Source organism: Stigmatopora argus, chromosome 9 (assembly GCF_051989625.1).
Source record: "Stigmatopora argus isolate UIUO_Sarg chromosome 9, RoL_Sarg_1.0, whole genome shotgun sequence".
NCBI lineage: Eukaryota > Metazoa > Chordata > Actinopteri > Syngnathiformes > Syngnathidae > Stigmatopora > Stigmatopora argus.
Window position 1 is genome coordinate 15,362,334 of NC_135395.1, and position 12,269 is coordinate 15,374,602.

At 36.7% G+C, this 12,269-nt stretch overlaps 1 protein-coding gene across 1 annotated transcript; it reads right to left on the minus strand.

Annotated features, from left to right (window-relative positions):
* Positions 1 to 1,368: 1,368 nt before the first annotated feature.
* LOC144082635 (endothelin receptor type B-like) lies at positions 1,369 to 11,547 on the minus strand. Its single transcript, XM_077609910.1, has 8 exons — positions 11,394 to 11,547; positions 6,295 to 6,812; positions 4,357 to 4,469; positions 4,066 to 4,270; positions 3,755 to 3,904; positions 2,639 to 2,772; positions 2,428 to 2,536; positions 1,369 to 2,185 (listed from the first exon to the last, which is right to left on the minus strand). Exons 2-8 carry the CDS (start codon positions 6,679 to 6,681, stop codon positions 2,045 to 2,047), a joined length of 1,239 nt encoding a protein of 412 aa, XP_077466036.1. The 5' UTR covers positions 6,682 to 6,812; positions 11,394 to 11,547; the 3' UTR covers positions 1,369 to 2,044.
* Positions 11,548 to 12,269: the final 722 nt, after the last annotated feature.

Sequence of the window (12,269 nt, forward strand, 5' to 3'; positions counted from 1 at the left end):
CATTCGCTGGGATGTGTTGTCATTCCTTTATGTATGAAAACATTGATATAACCCTTAAAACATTAAATTGTTCTCATCTGTTCTTTTGTTAAATGGTGTGACATTTCGATCTTAAAACTCCATTACCTGAAGAATATTATTTTATGTTGCGCTGCCTGGACAGAAGCTGAAAAAGATGCTTTTACTCTGGGTACTCTAGTTTCCTCCCTCACTCCAAACAGAATATGCATGGTAGGCAGATTGGACACTAAATTGCCCCTAGGTATGATTGTGAGAGTGAATAGTTGTCCATCTCGTGCCCTGCGATTGGCTGGGCACTTATTCAGGGTGTCCCCCGCCTCTGGCCCAAAGTCAGCTGGGATAGGCTCCAGCACCCATGCCCCCCCGCGACCCTAATGAAGATAAAGTGGTTCAGAGGTTCAGAAAATGAATGAATGAGTGGAACCTGAAAACAAGGAATAAAATCACAAACTAATCCAAAATGTTATAGAAGTATTGGCACTTTTATCACATTTGCAATTGATCCTATACATGTGCTATACATTTTTTTGTATAATATTCTGTATAATGAAATATATTGAGTGCTTTCAGAACACTTGCAATGTCTATTTAAATACGTCTTTAAACAAGACTCCTGGTCTACACAAAATTAATTTATCAATTACAATTTGTTCATATTATAGAAATATGAATATATATAAAAAATATGCTCCATACATATGTATAAACAAAAGCAAAACTGGTTGCTTAAAAACAAAGCACAATCATTCACAACTAATGAAAAACAACTTATCCATTGGTCTCTGAAGTGAATTCCTTCCTGACTGATCAATCAACCCGAAAGTTCCAATGACGGCAACCATACAACAGTTGTGAAAATAAGAGCTCTAACCACATGATGACCATCTTAAAAATGTTTTCTTGCAACACATTATCATAAGTTTAAACAAGCAGGGAATGTAGAAAAACAGCAGCCATTTCTCTCCCCAAATAGCTATTATTTGGTACATACACATGCATTTGTGTGTAAAAAAATGATTGGTCCCTTCATGAAAGACATCTATTTTATTTGAATTTTTGTATCTGTTTATAAAGGGAGAAAAATATTCCTAACCTTAGGGGTCCTGTGTCAGTGTTGCCTGAAGACCTTTTGATGATCTCCAAGATCTTTGGTAAAATAAGTTTTGGAGTCAAAAGTTGCATTTTCATGAAAGTTATATGTACTAAAGCGAACACTGGATTTCAGAAAAAGACTGAGAAGGTCCAAGAATACTGTATGATAACTTAAGTTAATCACTTTTTTCACCAAGAATGATGTAGGTTTAGAATTTTTTCCTTCTAGAGAATGAAAATAATAAAATATTTCTTTAAAATATTCATTCAGGTATGTATTTTTGTTTTGTGTTACTACACAAGACTTACATTTTAACATTATGCAACAACAACAAAGAAGAAATAATTCAGTGACAAAACACTTTTTCACACCACTGTAGTTATCCTCCATATCAAGGAGCATGACATACGATTTTCTCTGGAAAATTGTGTTGTTAAAGGCACGCAAAAACATTGCTTGGTTTTGGATAATGATTACATTTAGATTTATAAGCATGATTAGTATTTATAAAGCAATAACTAAGTCACTTTTGTCTCTTTCCATCCTCTTTGAAGTTATAAAAGCTCCTGCATAGTTATCTCTTGTTACTTTCTGTTCTACAACTTTTTACATCTAGCCGACTGTGCTTCTGCAATTTAGAAGTATTCCTGTACAGACATTCAAGTGTCTTGATAAATGTTTTTTAAGTGTCCACTGTGTATCCAGAGCCTTCCCACAATTTGTGAATAAATGAGGGAAACATTAGGGTCATCCCTCTGTGGGTATAGTCCTGTTTGGGCTGATCCATTGATGTTTTTCTGTCCACTTCAGATTTCAAGCAAAAAAAACAAAAAAACCTTCTACCTACATTAGCTCTGTTATCCCATTGACTGTCATTGCAAACAGTTACACTGGGTTTAAAAAAGAAGAGGTGAGTGTGCAGTTGGGTTTTCATGAGGAGCATGTGTATTTCTGACTAGAGCGGGAGCTGGAGCGATTTAGTCCGTTGCCATGGTAGGAACCCTTCCAACCAAGGCCCGAGCCTCGTTCATCCAGTGTAGATGTTCCGTAGCACCAACAGCATAGGCAAGACTGCAGGAACACAATGGTTATTAATGCAGGAAACCAGTGAGTCAGCCCGAGAGGACTTTCACATGCACTGACACACAATGGGGATATGTGTTGACGTGCAAGTGGACTGCAGGAACAGCAGAAACAAAACAAAACCAACAGTGAGGACGTCCGTCTTGTGTTATTATTTTTTTTATTTTTTTGTTTTTCTGGCATTTGGCTTGGCTTGATATATATCCTTTTAACTGTTTTAGCAATCTTACCTGGAAGCAGTTTTTGAACTTCTGACTCACAAAATAGAGGGCAATGGGGTTAATGCAGGAGTTCAGGGAAGCCATGTTGATGCCGATGTAATCCATCACCAAGAGGAAGCTAAAAGTTGTGGGGTGTGGTGACACGAGTTTGCAGTGAATTCAACAGGAAGTCACCAAGATTGAGAACAATGAGTTCTCTTGATGTAAAGTTTTTGCTTACCTGAGGAGTTCACAGCGGTTTGGGTCATTTGGGTCATAGACTGTTTTCTTCAAAATGCGGCTGAGGTGAAGTGGAAGCCAGCAGAGAGCAAAAATCACCACGAGGCAGAAAACTGTCTTGGCCACTTCCCTCCTCTAGAAAAAGAAAATAGGATACAAAAATTCAGACCTTAGCTGCTAGTGGTTAAAATATCTTGCCAGATTTTAAGGACTAAAATTCAATTCAATTATTGAATGGTTGTCCTCCTCCCCAGAAGCATTTACACTACAGTTTTTTTGTAAACAAACTGGAGAAGTTTAAATCACAATGTAATATTTGTCATCAGATTTAAAAATTGGTGTATGTATTTATATTGTCGTAGAAAACAAACATTTAGGATGGTGTCATGGAGGTTGAGTAGTTATTACATCGACCTCACAGTTCTGAGATCAAGTGTTAAGTCCCTGGTGGTTCCTGACTTTCCTGTGTGGAGTTTATATATGCACTCCGGTTTCTCCCCATATCCCGAAAACAGGCATGGTAGGCTTAATGATCACTCAAAAAATTGTCCCTAGCTATTAGTAGATGGTTATTAGTCTTCTTGTGCACTCCAATTGGCTGGGCACCAACTAAGGGTGTAGCCCAGTAGGTGGGCTACTCCCTACTGCCCGTTGTTGGCTGGGATATGCCCCCGCGGCCCTTGTGAAGATAAGCAGCTCGGAAAATGAATGAATGGATGTTTTTATTAACAATAATTATGAATGAAGGTTTTCTACATTTAAGTAAAAACTTACATTTTTCGTGATTTTAACAAGCTGTCATGTACAGTATTTTCAAGCTGCTACAAATCGGATTGAAAATGACTGTCATTTTTAAATTTTGTGAGTAAAAATATAAAGAGATCTTGATAAAAAATGATATTGTTGAATTCAGTATTTTTGGGAGTCTATATGCAATAGCAATAGTCAGAATCGCTGGAGAGAAAAACATCCTACTGTGTGTTAAATTAACACCAAGATCATAAATCAATAATCACTTTTAAATTCAGAATCAACATTGCATAAAATAATCATTATAATTATTTCTGCTATGCTTATTAACCACCTTACACCATACCACAGTTTTTTCCAGTTATACCTGTTTCATGTGGTCATTGAGTGCAATCCGCATGCCTTTTTTGCGACTCAGCATCTCGCAGGACATGAGCGTGTAAAAGATTCCTGTACAGGCAAGCGGTAGGCAGAAGTAGAATCCGAACAGCCACCAGTCTTTTATGTCTTGGTAAAACTGGAACAATGGAAAAACTCATAGTAACTGTATTTTCCAATGTTGCAAACACCTTAACTTTCATAAAAGTATTGTCCTTCAGCATTTAAGGTATTGAAAGACTATTTTACATTATGGGGGCATAACATTTTTTTGCAAATGTGATGGATTCAGGTCAGTACCTTTACAAAGTTGGAGGTCTGCTCTGGATGCAGCAGACACACACGTAACTTGTTGCCTCGATACGGAATCTCCATCATGTCGAACGCAAGTGCCTCAGGTACTGCTAGCAGCACAGCAATCACCCAAATTAGAGTCACCTCCACAACTTTCCACACAGGGATGCCTATTCCCTTCACCCTACTCCATGATGTCACGGCATGGTAGCTACGGATGCATTGCAAGCAAATCTGGTTTAAGCACTTTGAGCACTTCAGTTCTGCAGAGTTTTTGCAAATTACAATAAAACCCACCGGTCCACACTTAAAGCACAAAGGCTAAGGACAGTAATACCCACTGAAGCTTTTTGGACAAATGGTATCATCTTGCAGACATACACTCCGAATGGCCAGTCCTCTGCTATTAACTGGGGATAATGATAAAAACAGACAAATTTGTGGTTAGAGAACAGTTTATTACTTTTGGGCTAAATTCTATTCCTCTGTGTTTCCTCTTATTATATGAAAGTTAAAGCCAAAACAAACATTGGTGTGAGCCTCCTTACAGATGAATTATTCCTCCCAAGGGGTGATCTAATCAGTTCAGCATCAGGGCAGTGTCTCAGGTTATTGTTTTTTTGTGCAAAAAAGCTCTACTTTTCCAAACCTCGATGGCCTTTTGAACACACACTGACAGTTAATCTCACTTCTGACTGCTTCCCATTGTTGTTACACTAACATTCACTACACAGGAATAACAGAAGTATTCAATATTCAAGATTCAAACTGTTTTAAATGAAACAAAACATCCACATTCATTGATATTCTGTTAGATTCATGAGACAATTGAACATTGATTATGTTCAGACTTTTTCCCATCTTACCTTGAAAAAAATAAACAAAGGCCACAAATGAGGGCTGTGGGGGTGCTGGAGTCTATTCCAGATAACTATGGGCAGTAGGTGTGATACACCCTGAATTGGTTTCCAGCCAATTGTAATATGTATACTATATGTATTTTTTTTTCCCTTTTAAAGGCGCAGACTGGTTGTGTAATTAGTCCATTTGATTGTACCTTCCACTGGATTCTAGCCAACTGGATGTTTCAACACGTGTGGCAACAATGCCCTTGATTCAAAACAACTGTGGTTATCTACTTCAGACAATCCAACAAGCCACAATTTAACACAGATTTTTCAAGGCTGTAACAAATTGCACATAGGGAATCAATTTAGCGCAAAGACATAATAATTTAAATACTGTCCGGAAGATAATAAAATCTTGAAATGTTGTGGTGTAATGACAGCAGTAGTCAAAATGTTGGGGAGTCTTATACAAAGTATAAAAATGCTACTTTATTTTAGTCCCTGTAAGATTATGGCAAATATTTTGGACACTCAAGGAGATATTTCCTGGTTTAATAAAGGTTAAAAATGAGGTTCACACATAAACCTGCTATTATCTCACTTTGTGAAGTTGTGGTAAACAAAATCCCTTATAATTAATTTGTTGAAGTTTGACCTTTTTAAAACACTACTTTGCATTAAAATGGCCAAGTTTTAGTTTTTGTGTGTTTACCTCATGACAACTCCTAATGGCAGGGTGTAATGAGGTTTAGCACTAGCGAGGCAATTGACCCCTCTTCGTAGACAGAACAATAACATTCATTCAAGCCCCAAGTCTAATTTCAAGTCATATGGGAGTTTTCATTCAATCCCTTTTTTCTTTAGATTTTTTTTCTGGCCCAAGAGTCCTGTGTTTTGCGAAGAGTATGTGTCTTCTGTTACATGTCAATCATTTTCGAAGCTATTGGTCATCCATAAGTTACTTGCATACTATTTAAAAATGGGAAGAAATGCTATAGTACTGTAATTTTCAGACGATAAACTTTTATTTTTTACCTTTTGCTTGCGGTTTATAGTCAGGTACAGGTTATAGACTGGAAATTACGGCAATTGATGTAAGGTCAGAATAGTAGTTTTATTCTCGTGTTTCTGAATACTATTCTGATTTAATCAGATCATTTCATTCATAGGACATTGAATTGAACAAATATTAGAGCTAAACTTGCTGCCAAAACAAGCAAAACGGGAGCTTTACCACATCATATACTATATCAGAGTTTTGCCTTTCTCTAGGGGACTTAAGTGGGTTTATTGAGTCTTAAATCATTATGTAACCCTCAGCTCTGTTTCTGCCTGGTGAAACAGGGAAGCAAAACCACAAACAGAAACCCAGAATAACACACTTTACCTTATACACATTGATGGGGATTGCAATGACGATATATAGTAGGTCCCCCAATCCCAGGCTGCCAATCAGGACGTTGGGCCCATTCCTCATGCACTTGTTCTTGTATATAATTCTTAGCAGTGTAGAGTTGCCAATGATCCCGACCACAAAAATCAGGCAGGACACAATGGTGTTGACATACTTGAAGGCATGCTTAATCTCTGTGGGCTTTGAACACATGGGGGGTGAGGAGCCCCTCGGCCCGGCTGGCTGCGAGTATAGGCGAGGGATGGAAGAATTATTCTTGAAAACTTCCGAAGAGTCAAACACAGTCGGGGAGTCCCGGATGAACCGAGAGGTCTGAACCTCAACAGCCATCAGGAAACAAAGCAAAGAGATTGCTTTCATTGTGAAGCAAGGGAGCTTCTTCAACTGGGAGGTGTTTCCTTAGTAAAGGGCACGCAGAAGTCGTAACATTTAAGCTCACACACCCATTTTCCACACTTATTGGGTTTTGGCCTGGATCCTTGCTGTTTGTCCTGCAGAGAAAATAGACAAATCATGATGTAGGACAACACGAAAAACAGCTGTCTGTGTTTACAAGTGAGCCATCAAAACGACTTGTAATCTTATCACATTAACGCCCGAGGCTGAAATTTCCATTACGTACACGGTAATTTCTTACCAGTGATAAACATCGTATTCACTTCAACTGTGAGGGTTGGGAATGAATGATCAGTGCCTAGGCTACCATTTAAACGGCATTGAATGAGTCAAATAAAGTAAATGACGAAAATGTTGTCTTCAGAACTCAACAATTTGATTCTGTTCTTCTTGTCATTGCTACGGAAAGAGTTAATTTATTAGTCATTGTAAGCTGCCGTAAATTGTGTATTCTATCCCACACCTCATGATTGTACAATGCAGTAGTCATAAAACCCAATGTTATGTGTAATTTGATTAAAAAGACAGTTTCCAAATAAGTGAATGTGAGGTTTTATAAAGAGTTGTTGGCCAATAAAAGCATTCTGTAGTAGTTGTAGTGATACATTTAGGTGCGCACAATAAAAAATTGTCTCTCTAAGAATTATTTTAATGTATACAAATCTTCAATTATAAATATCTGAACATTTCATTTGTGCATTATTGCCAAACATTGGGTGTAACTCTGGAGCATGAGTTTGTCGCTATTTAAATATATTCTATTTGTCATTTAAAAAGAAAAATGGGCAAATTTATTGGTTGCACAGGTATTAATAGATGACAAATGTACATGAAATGTATCGAGTTTAAGGGGAAAAATACCCCTTGCCTTGAACACACTTTCAGTCACGTTTCGTTCGAATAGATGGAAACCACTGAGCGAGCATTGCCAAAGATGTGGACTGAATATCCTGATTAGACCCCAATGCATGGCTTCTAACCAACGCTGTATTAAATGTAAATTCTATGATGTGGCCTGTTTCCTACAATCGAGGGCTTTACAGGAGTTGTCCTGATGACATTCAAGAATGCTGATATTGAGTGATCATGCCCGTCCTGATCATACGATCGCTGCCATTCCTTCAGTTAAATTGGATTGGACATCTATCACTGTCAATGGCAGCCAATGAGTTAATTCTTATAGAAAAAATAAATAAATACATTTTAAAAACCTGATCTTTTTCACCCCATTCCGATCTTTAAAAAATGACCTGATCAAGCCCAATTTATGATCACGTTAAATGTTTTTTTTAATGTTTGAACATTTGACTTCATCCTAATTGGAGTACATCTCTCCATTAATTCATTCAATCCCTGTTGGCAAGTGAAGCCAGTAAGCATTCCTGGAAGGCATCACAGTTCACACTGTACAATTAAGATTGCTCTTAATTGTGCTTATCATAAGAGAAAGGTGTTTGTTCTATGTCTTTTCTTCAGGTAGGATATCCTTGGTAATACATTGTTGGTTTTTGTTGTAGTGAATGTTCACCATTACCGAAAGAAATGGCTATATTCAACTTTTCTAATGAAACTTTCATCCAAGGCAAGAGTAAACTGATCCATGATGCTAATCCTCTTACATCCTTAAGCCATGAAGCATTTCAGACTGCCCATTTACTTGTTAAAGTAATTATACTCGCTAGGCAAATTAAATAGCAAAAATAATGCATTAGATTACAGTTGTCTTTAATACAAAAAGCGGGGACATGGAAGTAATATGCTACTGACACAACTATCCGGTGGTAATTTTTAAGGAACTGTATTGTATTCTTGACTTTTCATGGGTGAATTGAGCAGCTGGCAGAAACAAATACCCTAATAGAAACATTTTCGTATGATGAATTGAACAGAGAGTTTTGCCATGTGTTTTGCAGAGGTAAATGTCAAACAAATGGAATGGTGATGATGATTAAACCAATTTATGAGTTGGATGAGAAACTAGTATGTTGAGTGTGCACACGTGGGTGAGTCATGTGCAGCCTGTTGCATGATTTGCCAGAAGCAACTCTTAGAATAACAAAATGTCTATAATATGTCCCATGCTTAGAAGTTCTAGCAGATAAAGTCAGCACATCACCACCTCAAGTTTTAGCCTGTCTCAACTACAATGTTGCTGAATGCACAACCTGCCAAATATCCAGTAGCCAGGATTGATGCACTAATGTCCCAAACACAAAGGCTTGTTGTATTTACACAAAGAAAAAATCACATGAATGAAGTCACACATGTGACAATAGAAAAATGGGACACTTCCCACCCCCATCCTTTCTCCGGTTGTTCATTTGTGATGGCTGTTTTTTTTCTTCTTTTTTTTCAAGAGACAAGTGCATTAATGATCACCGTACATAAAAATCCAACTTTTACCAATGTTTAATGCATAACAACATGAGTGTTTGACCTGGTTGAAGTTTTGCAGTGAAGGCATTAGTAAATCAAAATGTGAGTCTAACAGATTGAGTGCTGAGATAACGGCGATAGCAAATATTTCATCTTATTTGGTGTATAGGTTGCACATTAATGAAAACTCCGGGTATCTCAGCTGCCATGGGATAAACACTTTAGAAGAGCATGAAAAGGGGCATTCTTTCATTCATTTTCCGATCCACTTACGCTCACAAGGGTCACGAGGGGCCCTGGAGCCTATCCCAGCCAAGTAAATTCAGTGAGCAGGGGACACCCTGAATTGGCTTCCAGCCAATTGCAGTAAAAGGAACATTTTGATGCAAATCAGATTGCGCATCTGATATGATGGAGGATTTTAAGGTTACATCTCACAAGAGAAAGGGGAACTACAACAACATCTCATTGAGTGGCTCCTAGTAACAAAACTATTTGGGGCATGTTCACTCATATAATAATTATGTATGATTTGATGTGTACATTTACTAAGTCACATTGATTTACTATGTAAACTATGCATGGTGAAGTGGATATTTAAAAATGTAAAATAACAAACATTTTTTTTACATTTTAAGGTTGGAATATTGTATAATCATGTGTTTAAAAAAATAGTGTGAGCAAATTTGTAAAAAAAAACCTGCAACATTATTCTTTGTTTCAGCCTGTACATTGACCTGCCCATATGCTATTCTTAAGAGTCTTATTTTAAAGGGTCAAGTGGATGAATATTCGCCTAAACACTAAATGTGCCTTAATAATGATTATCATAATCATCTTTATCTTCTGAGGATGTTCTATTTCTTTGATGCATTTAATTTTTTTTCACTCTGTATCCTCATCGGCCCCTTTTTGTCTCGGGCGCAAAATATAAACTGATAGAAACAAAACCAAACGAATTCACATAACACAATCAATTGAAAAGTCTGTTACTAAATTTCCATTAGCTCATCTACATCTGGTTGACTTGTTTACAGTTACATTAGATTGGATAAACCTTTATGAAAACAGGATCACATACTACTTGACTTCATTCTAGCTGTGGATCCCCTTCACAGATGTTTCCCTGTACACTTTTTTTCTCTCTTACAGACATTTTTCCTTTTGACAGTTATTCGTTTTCTTAAATTCTACTGTAAATTCTGGTACTTTGGGCCCGACTCTCATCTGTGGCTACATTTGTGTGCGTGCACTTGTGTGAGTTCTACTTGTGAGTGCCAGCAATAAAACCATCATATGTGTGGGAGCAGAAAAAAAAGGGGGGGTGGCTCTCTTATCTTTAGGAACTGACATGTCTCCAAACCTTCAACCTGATTATTTTCTTTCTAACTTGAAGAAGAATATTATTTAAGACAATTGTGAAAATCCCAGACACAACTCAATGCTTGTCTTTTTTTTTCGTGTGTTCCACACTTATTGCGCACCGCCTGTAAACCTGTGATAATAAATATGGTTTACTAAGTGCTGTTTTAGTTTGAAACTGTAAAAACATGTGGTTTCTATAGTGTGTTTTCACAGCATGATCCAAATTAAAACCATGCATGCACATTATTAGATCCTCCTCGGCTAACTGTTATTTTTTTTGCACAGTGACAAAATGCACAAGCATGAATGACTAAATAATGGTCACTGTATTTTAGTAACATCTGAGAGACAAGTATCATTTCAATCTTGTGAAATCTACAAAATGAACTGGCTTTGGCGTAAGTTTATGAAAGTAAAAATGACAAAATAAAGGGATCATTTCTAATTAATTAATTATTTAATACTTTTAATTTCTTACTTATTTCAATTAAAACTTTGTCACTGGTGACATATGGTACTGTAGTAATGGTAATGCAAACTCTTTAAACTATACCTTACTGTCTTTAGGGAGGCAAAAACGTAACATATATGTATATATATATATATATATATATATATATATATATATATATATATATATATATATATATATATACGTGTATATATATATATAGACACACTCACATGCAACTTTACCCATAAATTCACCTTTTTAAATAATATTTTTTTCTATTTCTCTGTTATTTTGAACAATAATTTTGGAAGATCATTAGAACCCACTTTAGCACCATCACAGCAATATGTATACAATGTAATACTTTAACTTTCTATGAATGACATACATTTTGTCAATAGAGGCAGACCTCAGATATAAACAATCGGTGTTAAGAAGTGGTTTTTCTGCACATGGTTAATAAAACATATAGCCTACTTACCAAAGAATGAAATTGATGTGAGTTGAAAACAAGTTTAAAATTTCCTCCTTAACCTTCCACCAGATTTCCAGTAATTCTCTTGAGAGTAAAGAAAAGTTGCCAGGGACCTTTGCGTCAATCCAGTACGTCCTATTGGTGTTTGGCTCCTCTCCACTCCTCCTTGTCTGCGAGCTGGAGCACAAAGCGCAGCTTTATATGCGGCAAACACACAACCAATCACGTGAAAGCATTGATGCCCCAAGTGCGCTTTGACTATGTGTCACTCTCCTCTCTTATGTTTCAGTTGTTGACATATATTGGGAATTTTGTTATGTTGTGGTGAAGCTCGCCAGATGCGTAACAAAAACACTTTACAGATATTCACTGACCACATAAGGTCAACCTCTCATTCAAAATGAATTGATACTCTTGAATGGTCAGCTGGACCTAATGTTGTGGCCGTTCATGTTTTATTATTTCTTCTTCGTTTATTTTTGTATGCAGTTTTTATTAGAAATTTTAGCCTTTTGCAAGTTCATGTTTTTTTCATGTTTTTATGGTAGGCTGATAATTGTATCAAAGATGAAAGGGAGCTGGTAAGCCTCTTGGGCTCTTTCCCAACCTTCATCATTTCTAGCAATCAAAGTCTCTTGGAAAATCATCAGTGCATACTGCCTCTTGTATTTAGCAAATAATTGTTTTGTTATGTTATTTTTTTTTCCTTTTTGATGGGTATCGTGAGTCATGAGCAAACGTTGATTCAAGAAGTCATTAAAAAAACATTGTTCTTACATGTTAAGTTCTTGGGGAAATCAAAGGCATATAATAATTTTAAAAAACCAAAAAAAACATACCTCATTTTGGACATGGCAAAGCATTTTCAGTAGCAGGCAGAGA

Coding starts and splice junctions, on each gene's coding strand:
- LOC144082635 (XM_077609910.1), bottom strand. CDS start 6,681: ATGAAAGCAATCTCTTTGCTTTGTTTCCTGATGGCTGTTGAGGTTCAG. Junction 4,271..4,356: donor TGTGCTTTAAGTGTGGACCG/GTGGGTTTTATT, acceptor ATGCATCCGTAG/CTACCATGCCGTGACATCAT. Junction 2,537..2,638: donor AACCGCTGTGAACTCCTCAG/GTAAGCAAAAAC, acceptor CACAACTTTTAG/CTTCCTCTTGGTGATGGATT.